This window comes from Thalassophryne amazonica, chromosome 13 (genome assembly GCF_902500255.1).
Source record: "Thalassophryne amazonica chromosome 13, fThaAma1.1, whole genome shotgun sequence".
NCBI lineage: Eukaryota > Metazoa > Chordata > Actinopteri > Batrachoidiformes > Batrachoididae > Thalassophryne > Thalassophryne amazonica.
Window position 1 is genome coordinate 82,441,985 of NC_047115.1, and position 15,238 is coordinate 82,457,222.

Genomic DNA, 15,238 nt, shown 5'->3' on the forward strand with positions numbered 1-15,238 from the left:
ATGTCCTGAGTCTTCCCCCGGACCTGCTTACAGTTGGACATGCCCGAAGGACCTCCCTAGGTTGACAACCAGGTGGGATCCTCACCAGATGTCCAAACCACCTGAGTTGGCTCCTTTTGATGTACAGAAGCAGCGGCTCTACTCTGATTCCCTCTCAGATATTCAAGCTACTCACCCTGTCTGGGAGTGTAAGCCCAGATACTCGACAGAGGAATATCATTTCTGCTACTTGTATCTGCAACCATTACCCAAAGTTCATGACCATAGGTGAGGATATGAGTGCAAATTGACTGGTAAATCAAACGTCTTGCCTTCTAGTGCAGCAGATATGTGAATATTTACAGAGGAATCCTTCAAATGTTGGTGCAAGCACCAAATTTGGCACAAATACTCCTTAGATATTACTCTTTTGAAAAAGCAGAGTGTCCACTTGAATTTTCAATAGGCGACCAGGTAGGGGTCAATTGAAGAATTACACAGGGGTTAAAATTTAAAAATGGTCTAATCATATTGAAAGGTACTCCATATTATTATTATCCATTATTTGTCTGATCATAAAGATTTCAAAAAGGTATAGTTTGGTTCATCTATGACTGAATTCTATGAAGTTATGGGGTAAGTGTATTTTATTATTTATTTTATTATTATTATGGCCTTGCCCCAAGTGAAGGAGTTCAAGTACCTCGGGGTCTTGTTCAAGAGTGAGGGGATGATAGAGCATGCCATTGGCCGGAGAATCGGCGCAGCAGGGGCAGTATTGCATTCACTCTACCGTACTGTTGTGACAAAAAGGGAGCTGAGCCAAAAGGCAAAGCTCTCGATCTACTGGTCAAATATTCGTTCCTACTCACACCTATGGTCATGAGGGTTGAGCCATGACCGAAAGAACTTGATCGCGGGTATAAGTGGCCAAAATGGGCTTCCTCATGAGGGTGGCTGGTGTCTCCCTTAGAGATAGGGTGAGAAATTCAGTCATCCGTGGGGAGCTCAGAGTAGAGTCGCTGCTCCTTCGCGTTGAAAGGAGCTAGCTGAGGTGGTTCGGGCATCTGATAAGAATGCCTCCTGGGCACCTCCCTAGGGAGGTGTTCCAGGCATGTCAATCTGGGAGGAGACCCCAGGGAAGACCCAGGACTAGGTGGAGAGATTATATCTCCACACTGGCCTGGGAATGTCTCGGGATCCCCCAGTCAGAGGTAGTCAATGTGGCACAGGAAAGGGAAGTCTGGGGCCCCCTACTGGAGCTGTTGCTCCTGCGACCCGGACCTGGAAAAGTGGTTGAAGATGAGTGGGGATGAGTGAGTATTTTATTATGTAACTTTTTTTATTTTATGAGTACCTACTGGAGTTGCAACCCCAACTTCATTGTTTTGTAATCAGTTCAATGACAATAAAGGCTTTCAATTCAAAATGGTGAGAATGGTCAATTTCAGTTTGTACAGGGGTCAAAAGTTATAGTTGCTCCAATTTGGTAAAGTAGTGCAACTTATTGGTAGAGCTAGCAGGATTAATAAATGGAATAGTTTTGACTGTGTTGAATGTTTGGTCTGCAAAGTAATGGTTAAACAATGTTGACGTCCATTGGATTCTATAACATGTGACGTGTTCCCCTGTAATATGACATCTAAGCATGACACATGGTGCAAACTATTCTTTTTTTTAAAACCCTATTAACTCAACCAATAATCTGCATTACATTTTTCCAAAATTAGAGCAACTTTAACCTTTGACTCCAGTACAAACTGAAATTGACCTTTGTCACATTCTTGCTGATTTTGCCCCATAACTCCATAACATTCAGGCAGAGATAATCCAAACTATGCCTTTTTGGAATCTCTGTGATCACACAAATAATGTGGTATAGTTTTAGATATGATTGGAGCCTTTTTAAAATTTTGACCCCTGTGTAATTCTTCAACTGACCCCTACCTGGCTGCCTATTGAAAATTCAAGTGGACACCCTGCCTATTCAAAAGGGTAATGTCTAAGTTGTATTTGTGCCAAATTCGGTGCTTGCATCCCATTTGGAGGATTTTTCAGTTATCCGCTGCACCACTCTTGCTCAGCTCTTTCTTCACCATGATGATCCAATACAGCGTCCGTAAAACACAAGACAAAGCCCCAATCCATCTATCGATCTCATGCTCCAACATATTAGCCCTGCTCATGAACAAGACCCCGAGATATTTATATGGGAGTCAATTGTCCATTAATTTGTAGATTAGTACTCATTTCAGCATAGCTCTGATCAGCACTACAGCCCTAAGGCTGTGATCAGAGCTGGAACACGTGGTCTTTGCACGCTTTACTTCTTGTTTGTCCTCTCTTTGGTTCACAAGAAGACATAACAGTCAAAGAATTGGTTAAACTGTGATTATTTTGTGTGAATCAAAATCCCAGCTTTATCTATCCATGAAGCCAGAGGACACACACCAATTAGTTAAACTGCAGGAATGTCTTACAGACATAAAGACATGGATGACCTCTAATTTCCTGCTTTTAAATTCAGATAAAACTGAAGTTATTGTACTTGGCCCCACAAATCTTAGAAACATGGTGTCTAACCAGATCGTTACTCTGGATGGCATTACCCTGACCTCTAGTAATACTGTGAGAAATCTTGGAGTCATTTTTGATCAGGATATGTCCTTCAATGCACATATTAAGCAAATATGTAGGACTGCTTTTTTACATTTGCACAATATCTCTAAAATTAGAAAGGTCTTGTCTCAGAGTGATGCTGAAAAACTAATTCATGCATTTATTTCCTCTAGGCTGGACTATTGTAATTCATTATTATCAGGTTGTCCTAAAAGTTCCCTGAAAAGCCTTCAGTTAATTCAAAATGCTGCAGCTAGAGTACTGACGGGGACTAGAAGGAGAGAGCATATTTCACCCATATTGGCCTCTCTTCACTGGCTCCCTGTTAATTCTAGAATAGAATTTAAAATTCTTCTTACTTAAAAGGTTTTGAATAATCAGGTCCCATCTTATCTTAGGGACCTCTTAGTACCATATCACCCCAATAGAGCGCTTCGCTCTCAGACTGCAGGCTTACTTGTAGTTCCTAGGGTTTTTAAGAGTAGAATGGGAGGCAGAGCCTTCAGCTTTCAGGCTCCTCTCCTGTGGAACTAGCTCCCAATTCGGATCAGGGAGACAGACACCCTTTCTACTTTTAAGATTAGGCTTAAAACTTTCCTTTTTGCTAAAGCTGATAGTTAGGGCTGGATCAGGTGACCCTGAACCATCCCTTAGTTATGCTGCTATAGACTTAGACTGCTGGGAGGTTCCCATGATGCACTGAGTGTTTCTTTCTCTTTTTGCTCTGTATGCACCACTCTGCATTTAATCATTAGTGATTGATCTCTGCTCTCTTCCACAGCATGTCTTTTTCCTGATTCTCTCCCCTCAGCCCCAACCAGTCCCAGCAGAAGACTGCCCCTCCCTGAGCCTGGTTCTGCTGGAGGTTTCTTCCTGTTAAAAGGGAGTTTTTCCTTCCCACTGTCGCCAAGTGCTTGTTCATAGGGGGTCGTTTTGACCGTTGGGGTTTTTCTGTAATTATTGTATGGCTTTTGCCTTAAAATATAAAGTGCCTTGGGGCAACTGTTTGTTGTGATTTGGCGCTATATAAATAAAATTGATTTGATTTGATTCAGAGGACACGTTGCACTGCTGGCTCATGTAAGCCTTAACAACTGTTAATTAGACAGCCATGAGCTGTGTTAAACATGTAAAGCTATGTACTGTATATTAAAAATATACATATATAAAAAAAATGTATACATAGGAGTACAAGTAATTCTGGCCAAGACCGTGTATACACTGTATAAAATTTTTGATCAGAGGTTCACATACTCATAACATGCACAAATTTGTTCATTTTAACAGCACATTTTTCTTTACAACCCCAATTTCAATGAAGTTAGGATGTTGTGTAAAATATAAATAAAAACAGAATACAATGATTTGCAAATCCTCTTCAACCTATATTCAATTGAATACACCACAAACACAAGATATTTAATGTTCATACTGACAAACTTTGTTGTTTTTGAGCAAATATTTGCTCATTTTGAAATGGATGCCTGCAACATGTTTCAAAAAAGTTGGGACACAGCAACAAAAGGCTGGGAAAGTTGATGAATGCTCAAAGAACACCTAACTGGAAACAGGTGAGCGTCATGATTGGGTATAAAAGGAGCATCCCCAAAAGTCTCAGCCGTTCACAAGCAAAGATGGGGTGAGGAGGACCACTCTGTGAACAACTGCGTGAAAAAATAGTCCAACAGTTTAAGAACAATGCTTCTCAATGTTCAATTGCAAGGAATTTAGGGATTCCATCATCTACATTCCATAATATAATCAGAAGATTCAGAGAATCTGGAGAACTTTCTACATGAAATCTGTGACCTTCAATCCCTCAGGCGGCACTGCATTAAAAAACGACATTGTGTAAAGGATCTTACCGCGTGAGCTCAGGAACACTTCAGAAAACCATTGTCAGTTAACACAGTTCATCACTACGTCTACAAGTGCAAGTTAAACTCTACCATGCAAAGCAAAAGCCATACATCAACAACATCCAGAAATGCCATCGCCTTCTCTGGGCCCGAGTTCATTTGAAATGGACAGACGCAAAGTGGAAAAGTGTGCTGTGGTCTGATGAGTCCACATTTCAAATGTTTTTGGAAATCATGGACATCGTGTCCTCTGGACAAAAGGGGAAAAAGACCATCCAGATTGTTACTAGCGCAAAGTTCAAAAGCTAGCATCTGTGATGGTATGGGGGTATGTTAGTGCCCATGGCATGGGCAACTTACACATCTGTCATGGCACCATGCTGAAAGGTACATCCAGATTTTGGAGCAACTCATGCTGCCATCCAAGCAACGTCTTTTTCTGGGACGTCCCTGCTTATTTCAGCAAGAAAACACCAAGCCACATTCTGCATGTGTTACAACAGCGTGGCTTTGTAGTAAAAGAGTGTGGGTACTGGAATGGCCTACCTGCAATCCAGACCTGTCGCCCATTGAAAATGTGTGGGGCATTATGTGTGGCACAAAATACGACAACGGAGAACCCGGACTGTAGAACAACTGAAGTCGTACATCAAGCAAGAATGGGAAAGAATTCCACCTACAAAGCTTCAACAATTAGTGTCCTCAGTTCCCAAACGCTTACTGAGTGTTGTTAGAAGGAAAGGTGATGTAACACAGTGGTAAACATACCACTGTCCCAGCTTTTTGAAATGTGTTGCAGACAAAATGAGCAAATATTTGCACAAAACAACAAAGTTTTTCAGTTTGAACATTAAATATCTTGTCTTTGTGGTGTACTCAAATGAATATAGGTTGAAGAGGATTTGCAAATCATTGTATTCTGTTTTTATTTACATTTTACACAACATCCCTACTTCATTGGAATTGGGGTTGTAGACTTCAGGAGAAACCCCCTATTACTCCCCCTCTCCATCCTCAACAACACTGTGTCCACTGTGGACACTTTCCGGTTCGTGGGATCCACCATTTCCCGGGATCTGAAGTGCACCTTCCACATAGACTATCCAGAAAAAGGCACAGTGGAGGATGTACTTCCTCAGACACCTCAGGACGTTCAACCTGCCCCAGGAACTGCTCATCAACTTTTACACATCCATCATCCAGTCTGTCCTGTACATTTCCACCTCTGTTTGGTTTCCCTCTGCCTCCAAACATGACAGGCACAGACTTCAATGACATGTCAGGTCTGCAGAAAAAATCTTCGCACCCAGCCTGCCCTCCATGCAGGACCTACACCGGTCCAGGACCAGGAAGCGAGCTGGTAACATCTTTGCAGACCCCTCACACCCTGGACACACACTGTTTAAACTACTCCCCTCTGGTTGACGTTACAGAGCTCTGTAACAACCAGACACAGGAACAGTTTCTTTCCACAGCCCATCACACTGATGAACAATTTACACTGCCATAAAACTCACTAATTCATAGCTACCTCATGTCCAGCTTCAATCTGTTTGTCCTTTGCACACAGTTTTTTTTACTGCACATTTTATTTGCACATTATTTTATTGTGAATTATTTAGTGTTCAGTGTGTATTTACACATGTTTGTACAGAGAGAGTACAGTTCAAACCAGTCAAATTCCTTCTATTCTTTGAAGATGCTTGGCAAATAAAGGCTTTTCTGATTCTGATTCTGACATGAATACTGGAGTGCTTGGCACCATACAAGGCTAACAGTGCAACCATCATTAGGAACTCAATGGGACTGTGGAAGACGTCACTGGAGGACAACTGAGAGGAAGAATTTATATATATATATATATATATATATATATATATATACAGTAGTGTTCAGAATAATAGTAGTGCTATGTGACTAAAAAGATTAATCCAGGTTTTGAGTATATTTCTTATTCTTACATGGGAAACAAGGTACCAGTAGATTCAGTAGATTCTCACAAATCCAACAAGACCAAGCATTCATGATATGCACACTCTTAAGGCTATGAAATTGGGCTGTTAGTAAAAAAAAGTAGAAAAGGGGGTGTTCACAATAATAGTAGCATCTGCTGTTGACGCTACAAACTCAAAACTATTATGTTCAAACTGCTTTTTTAGCAATCCTGTGAATCACTAAACTAGTATTTAGTTGTATAACCACAGTTTTTAATGATTTCTTCACATCTGCGAGGCATTAATTTTGTTGGTTTGGAACCAAGATTTTGCTCGGTTACTAGTGTGCTTGGGGTCATTGTCTTGTTGAAACACCTATTTGAAGGGCATGTCCTCTTCAGCATAAGGCAACATGACCTCTTCAAGTATTCTGACATATCCAAATTGATCCATGATACCTGGTATGCGATATATAGACCCAACACCATAGTAGGAGAAACATGCCCATATCATGATGCTTGCACCACCATGCTTCACTGTGTTCACTGTGAACTATGGCTTGAATTCAGAGTTTGGGGGTCGTCTCACAAACTGTCTGCGGCCCTTGGACCCAAAAAGAACAATTCTACTCTCATCAGTCCACAAAACATTCCTTCATTTCTCTTTAGGCCAGTTGATGTGTTCTTTGGCAAATTGTAACCTCTTCTGCACATGTCTTGTATTTAACAGAGGAACTTTGTTTGAATGTTTTGCACCTGCGTATAAGTTTTCCCCTCTCCAATCAACTTTTTAATCAAACTACACTGTTCATCTGATCAATGTCTTGAACGTCCCATTTTCCTCAGGCTTTCAAAGAGAAAAGCATGTTCAACAGGTGCTGGCTTCATCCTTAAATAGGGGACACCTGATTCACACCTGTTTGTTCCACAAAACTGACGAACTCACTGACTGAATGCCACACTACTATTATTGTGAACACCCCCCTTTCTACTTATTTTTTTTACTAATAGACCAATTTGATAGCCTTAAGAGTGTGCATATCATGAATGCTTGGTCTTGTTGGATTTGTGAGAATCTACTGAATCTACTGGTACCTTGTTTCCCATGTAAGAATAAGAAATATACTCAAAACCTGGATTAATCTTTTTAGTCACATAGCACTACTATTATTCTGAACACTACTGTATATATATACACACACACAATATAAGTCACAGTTCAGTTTATATTTGTCTTTCGATGTCACGGTTCGGTATGAGTTCAGTTTTACATACAGCATCTTTAACCTTCTGGGGTCCGAGGGCATTTTTTGGACAGTTCACTCGCCTGGCATAAATGTATTATTATTGCTGTTAACAGCTCTCCCTGCATCAAACAATCAAGTTTTATGTATCTGTTTTTTTCAGGACAACCTGTGCTTTCAGAATATATATGTTTTTGTTGTGTTTTATAAGTGTAATAAAGGTTTACAATCAAAAATAGGCAAAGAAAAATAAAGCGAAAAATAATTTCCCACACATTTATTCAAAACACACAGCAAACTATAATAAACAACTGTTTTGACACTTTATAAAGGTAATTTGAGGTCTTGTGTGAAAGGCTGTACAACAAAAAGGTTCAAGCAATAAACACAAATGCACATTTTGAACAATATATACAAAATGGTCTATGCGTTTTGTTGTCCATTGATATGGTAAACAGTGCTTTACGCAGAGAAAGCAACAGAGTTATCCAGTAACATTCACATGCAAACTAGTGGAGCAATCCTGATAGTTACACACTCTTTGTTTTAGCACGTGAGATTGTCTGTGTGCTCCTGCTTTCACTGATCTCTGTGCGTAATGGTGCAGGGCACACTGAGTATGTACTAATAGTATGTACTCATTGGAGCTATTCAAATGAGCCAACTAGTAACATCACTCCTGAAAATGATCTTTGGCATTTCACGTGAGGTAAATCTGCAATACGATTGGATTTTGGAAAACCACGTGACGGTGAACCAATTCTGATTGGACACTCACACTGCGCACGTCATCACGCAGCTTCTATGAGGAGTACAAAGGTGGTGAATCGCTGACTCGAAAGTCCACGGAGTTAACTTCATCTGGGGACAGCGATTTAACACAAATGTGGGATCTTTACAATTTCACTTTTAGGTTCATATTTTGTAAGACAAAAGGTAAATTAGTCAATTCCCTTTACTCCAAAATGTCTGATTGGAGTAATCTGGTCGCTCGCTTCAACTGGCTGGTTCGGTTTGCCTGAGACACACAGACAGCAGACGGAGGGTCTGACCACACCTCCTGCACAGAGCATGAAACTATAGTGACACACAGTCTGTGGACATGAGATTAAATGTCGCTGACTTACAGAAACAAATAAGCACATCTATAATCATACTGTGCAGAGACATACAGTGTATTTTGAGTGCAGTTCTGTGCACAAACCGTTGCGCGTGCGTGATTTTGGAAGCGTACCATGACCTTTTCAAAATAACACTGATGGACAGACAGGTAAACAGTCACTGCAGTCTGTGACGATACAGCTCTGCTAACTTTGTTTGGGCTGAATAGTAAAAACCAATCAGGCTAAGTAAGCAGTCAACATGCTTCCAAACCATTCAAGGAAAGAGGCGAGCTACAGAGCTATGGACCTTATTCAGCTCATTTTGTACAAATCCTATCAGGTCACATGTCATGTAGCATGATATTGGTTTTATCACATAAGAGCGCAGACAAAGAAAACATAAAAGAAGTTTGGGCTGGAGGAGCATTTCATTTTTTTATGTCACTTTCATATAAAAAGCATTTAGGCTTTGACTAATTCTGAGCACAGCATGACAAGGAGAGGCCCGCCAGACAGAAAGGTTCATCACTTTCCACACAGGACCACTGCTAGTACACAAACACACCCTCCTCTGCTCGTTCCCATCTGCCGACATCACACTGATAAAGTTACAATAAAGAGATAGTGAAATAAAATCAATGAGGATGGAGGAGGGGGACGGTCCCGTGTGTGCACGAGTGTGTGTGCTTCTAGACAGGAAAAAAACACTGCTGATCGCCCATCTATAGGTGCACAAACATCCACAGAACACGTGCGTGTGCACCGATATCCACACACGCACACACACACACACCCTGTGATCTTCTCATCTGTCCACTGGAGTGCGGCCTGACGGTGCCCCTTGACGCCACGAGCGCCCGGAAAATTTAATCTTCCCAAATACTCATCAGGGCTCTCCATCGTCCCACCGTGACAGCGCCGGGGATAATTAATTATACAATTTCGATGGGAATATCGACTAAACAAACCTATTAATCATAGCAAAAGTCAATAGGCATGGACACATTCAATCATGTCCCAGCCAATGATTACTCCTCTCAAAATACAATAATTATTTTCAAGAGCTGCCTCGAATTAAATTGCTGTCAAGCTGGTACAAGTCTAGCAGTTGATGAAGGATTCAATGGATTTTTTTTCTTTCCTCGTCCCCAGTGGATGAGTATGAGAGGAGGGCATTTATCCTTTTGGAAAGGTAGTTTGTTTTATAAGGATCATAACACGGTGTGTTTAACTAGACCATGACCATCAGATTATCTCAGATGCCCCCATTATACCATCCATCTTGTCTGGCTTGGTGAGGAGGAGGAGAAGGAGAAGAAGGGAGGTGCAGCTCAGCCTCCTGGAAGTACACAGTGAGGACCCTACACAGGTCTAAAGATCATGTACAAGGTGAACAACAAAACAGAAAATTCTATCTTTGTCTGAATGCTGCTTTTCTGCTGTTTTGGTAAATCCACATTGTCACAGTAGGCTGTTCACAGGCTGAAACTCAGAAAAGACAGTCACATGATCATATTTGTAAACCAGATCTCCCACTGGTTGCCAAGTACAATGAAGAATACCTTATTTTAATTTTTAAAATATCACAGTCTTGTGCCATAGTGTGCCATTTCTTCATTTTGCTTCCACTGATCAAGACTGCTAGCAGAAGCCACAATATTAGCTTGACTAGATTAGCTGCACTCCGTTCAGATTTCTAACTATTTTTCAAACAAACGCGGTAACTACGAGGTCTGTGAGAAAAGTATTGTACCTTTTTATTTTTTTCAAAAACTATATGGATTTGATTCATATGTTTTTACGTCAGCCAAGCTTGAACCTTCGTGCGCATGCTTGAGTTTTTCCACGCCTGTCAGTTGCGTCATTTGCCTGTGAGCACGCCTTGTGCGAGGAGTGGTCCAGCCCCCTCGTCGGATTTTCATTCTCAGGAAATGGCGGAATGATTTGGGCTTTTTTTTCCATCAGAATTTTTTCGCTGATCGAACGAGACAAAGGAACACCTCCGTTTCGGAGTGCCAGGGGACAAGTTGGGACATGCCTATCTCGGCTTTCAATTCTTACCAGCCCAGTGAGTATAAGAGAAATTGTGGAGAGAATATGAATCAAATCTATATAGTTTTTGAAAAAATAAAAAGGTACGATACTTTTCTCACAGACCTCGTACGTTTGAGAAAACACATTTTCCCATCCACATTTTTAATTATTATTCTGATTTTTTTTTTTTACTTAGTACAAGTTAAGAACTTTGTTGATGCACAATTGTGGACAACACTGTGAGCTGTCACCACCCAAATGGGCTTCCTGCAAGAAGCGCAGACTTTTTTGTAAGTTGCTTGTATATAATTTAAGAGAACTTTCTACATTCATTCATTTTAGAGAATTGTACTTTATTTATTTATTTATTTATTTGTAGGTATGAAGAAAAAAAAAGGCGAGGAGTGTGTGTTTGTCCCAATATGGATATCCCGGATGATTTTCTCATGGATAGTACGACAACCGCAGCCATTTGCACCCAGCTTGATGAGGATGCGCTGCCGAATTTGGAGAGCAGCACGTGTGCCAGCCGACACGGCAAAAGTTAAAGTAAGCCAACTTATTATGTACGCGTTACGTGTTGTGTATCTCAGTAAAAAGTGATAAGTCGCCCAGTCGCCCGCAATGACAGATATTCACTCTCGTCTAACTTGGGTGAATATCTGTCATTTTGGCCGACTGGTCATGAATGTCGGGCCTCTGAAAATGCATATCGCCCTCCAAAAGCATGTTATTGTATTATTTCTTTTTTTTATAACAGCTAAAATAGATCCTTGTCATTTGATATTTTATTAATTTATAAACAACAGAAAAGGGACTTACATTTGGTGTTCCCTTGGTGTTTTGATGTCAACAGTCCAACAGGAACTTAAATTGTTCTCAATCAACTTAAAAAACAGTTCAATAGTTCAAAATAGCGATATAGTCCATGATGCCGTGCACTAACTTCATGTACTTCCAAAAAAAAAACAAAACAAACAAACAAAAAAGACCGTGTAGTTTCTCAGTTCAGCGAAAAATCACATCAAAAATTTATCTGGCTTTTCATCATACAACTCTTCATGGCTTCAGATGGCTTACAGCGCAGTGGATTTTTTTGTGTGTGTGTGTGTTAGAAGAATTAGCAGGATCAATTAGCGCCTTCAAATCGTTGTCCGTCAGCAAAACAAACTCTGCTATGCTTAGCTAAACAACACTCCTGGCAGTGTGAGCACACGGTGGTCAGGGCGTGCAAGAGCACATTTCATATAGCATCAAAACTGCATGCTAAAAAAACTATTGCATGGTCAATGAAACACAACGGCAAATGGTATGAATAATCCAACATACAACCCACCAATCAAATGACAAGGATCCAGTCAGCCGTTATATAATAATAGATAGTAAGAACTGTGATTACAAATGAATTTTGCCTTTTTTTTTTAATCAGGCATACTTTTCCTAAATTTTGAAATTGGGGCCAGAATTTGACAATGGGAGACTGCCATATGCAGCTGCTGATCAATGGCCAACTTGTTCCCGTGATGCAGTTGAATGCCTTGCATGGCAGCACTCAGATATCTGTGGAGGTGAGTGTGTATGAAAGGATGAATGTGAGGCATCATTATTAAGGACTTTGAATGGATGGATAACCACTGAACACGTATACAGTCCGTGAAAGAAAAACATCAAGACCTTTGCAGAGGACTGTACACCACATTATGTTGGTTACAGAGACTACAACCTGGTCTTTAGAGTCATGTGGTACATGAACATATGACATAAGAAACAGAACCCAATTCATACAATTCATTACCTGCATTACTTTTATATTCTTTGATCACTGGCATACAGGAAAACATGGTGCGCTCTCAGTGTGCAGAGTTTAATGGTTCACATTCCATTCTTTTGTTTTGAAGGAGTGCATACATCAGTGAGTACAAGTATGCATGTTTGCCCTTCATGGGAATTTTAACAAGGACCAACACTAAACCGCATATAACAATATACTGCCACATAAAGTGGAGGTGAACAGGAGATATTTTGTTTCTGCAAAAATTCAACCCCTTAAAACCAGTGCATAACATAAAATATCTTGACTTCACACTGTCTGCAATCAAACAGACGTCAAAGGAAATGTAAAAACCACTGATTTTTTTTTTTAATCTGCATTTTCTACACTGTCCCAGCTTTTTCTGATTTGGGATTATACAAATATTCAAATGAGAAAATGTGTTCAACCATGTTCAGCTGACACTGTATACTGAACTCTATTCTCCTTTCACAGAAAACCCATTTGAAATCTAGAAAATGGCTGCTGTTGTTACTGTACTGTGGAACGTAAGGCCCTTCAACATCGATAAAAAATAATTAATCGGTAAGTACAAGTAAAAGGAGGATAGGTCAGCATAGATGAACATATAAAAGGTGAAAAAGCAAAGTAGTGACTTACTGAGGTCCCATTGTTTTCCCGGAAAACGTCCTGGTTGACATAATTAAAAAGCTTCTTTTCAAGTTGAAGAACAACCTAAACACAAAGCAAAACGAGGAACAGTGCTGTGATTAATAGCAGCACTAATGTGAATTGCACTTGGTAATTACAGCAGTACTGAAAAGGAACATGTTGCAGGAATAAGTAGCACGCTTAGTTCTGTAATGTGACTCATGGAGGCGTCATATCACAGGTTAACACAAACTGTTATACCTCTGAAAGAGGTTTGGGTTTGTGCAAAGCATTAAAATAAACAAGATCAACATGAAATAATCAGCATTTCAAGGCCTAGATGCATCACCAACATATTCCTGCTACATTACATAATCTAGTTTTATTAAAAAAAACAAATAATAAAATCTGTGAGCATATCAAGTTCAGTCCAGTTATACCATGCTGTATGTCAAGTTGACATGCAGCATGAATACAGTACCATGTACCTTTCTGTCATTATCAGTTTCTCTGAATATTAGCTTGTCAACTTCATTGGTGTCGGCGGTCCTGACAGTCTGCATGGTGGCCGTAGAGCAGAGACTCTGCAGGAGAGAGGAAAAAGTGAGTGATCAAAAAAATATAAAGTAGGAGGCACACGTGAATATCTTACAGAAGGTGTATATTCATAAGCAAAGATTATTAATTGCTGTCTGGTGTGGAATAGAATTAAAAGAGGCTCAAACAGACAACTCTGGAAAAAATGGCACCAAAATATCACTATCACCACCTTGTGGCTGTTTGTAAAACAGGATGTTGAATACAAATTCTTCATGAAGGTTTATTAAATATGGGTCCAAAGAATCCTAGTGGACTCAAATTTTCCACAAGATTTCATTTTACATCATTGCAAACATTCAGCTGTAAAAACATGTTTAGTTGCCATTTAGAGGAACACGGCCTTACACATTATCTGCTGTAGTTATTTCACAGTACTGCAGGCTGTTCTATGATCATTGTATCCAACAGCAAGCAGTACATTGTGAGGCATTTGATTTTTTTTTAAGAACCATTCCACAAAGTACCACCTCACTGTCTCTTTTTTCATGTGGGTCTATGCACTAACCCATGGACTGTGTGCATGCCTAAATTCCCCTTTGTGGATTCTTTTAACAATTAGTTAAACATTCGACCATCTGTGTTTGAAGACAGTTGAATGAAGTAATTCTTCAGCCAGTGGTTCCCATCCCACACGGCAGAGACAGGGTGACCTGATTGAAATTCAAAGCACAGATTAGATAATCAGGTCAAGCCAATATAGCGAATAGAAAAAAGGCCCTTTAGAGTAAAATGTCACAAATCAGTCCTGCTGTGGCCATGAAGTACTAGCACACCAGATTAGAACAAACACCACCAAAACAGCAAGAGAAAGTACAACAAGTATGTGCATTACCCATACTGCCTTAGCCCCATTCCTTCATGCTTGCCTCCCTCCTCAAAAGCAACTTTCTAAAGACCTAACAAATCGCTCCATCTTCTACTTATTTAGGCCATCCAAATGCAGGGTCAATATGGTCCCCTGGCAGCCAAATGCTAATGCGCTTAAATGCGCTTAAGCAGCTTTATTCAATGAATAAGGCAAAGAAGGAGCTAGTGAGAAGGCCAAGAGATTTTTTTTTCTGTCAAAAAGTCATTGCAACAACAACTAGGAATGACAACCAAAAATAATCCATCTTTGATTTGTGTCAAAAGCACATATGTGGTGTAAGTTTGTTTTGTGTTAATTTCACATATGAACCAGAATGACAACAGTTTAGAAAATTCAACAAAGCTGAATAAAACACCTTCAGGTTTAGCTTTTTGGACTTGAAATGAAGTTTATTTTGGTCTTCACTTTCAGACCTAGTAGCTGGTCAATCATAGATCTGTAAAAGCATCACTGTTACAACTGAAGACAGACAATAACCATGTTTATCACATATTACAACAAAAATCTGCTCTATACTCATGAAACCAGTCCTCATGAGATACAAGAAAAAACTGGGCATACAGGGCGTGATATATAA

At 40.1% G+C, this 15,238-nt stretch overlaps 1 protein-coding gene across 2 annotated transcripts in view; it reads right to left on the reverse strand.

Annotated features, from left to right (window-relative positions):
- The window catches only part of LOC117523759 (inositol polyphosphate-5-phosphatase A-like), a 640,661-nt gene that overhangs the window by 119,697 nt on the left and 505,726 nt on the right, over nucleotides 1–15,238 (reverse strand). For both annotated transcript variants that reach the window (XM_034185374.1, XM_034185372.1), the window contains 2 exons: nucleotides 13,682–13,777; nucleotides 13,203–13,277 (listed from right to left, as the gene is read on the reverse strand). In XM_034185374.1, the coding sequence (XP_034041265.1) occupies nucleotides 13,203–13,277; nucleotides 13,682–13,777 (171 nt within the window). The remainder of the gene's footprint in view (nucleotides 1–13,202; nucleotides 13,278–13,681; nucleotides 13,778–15,238) is intronic.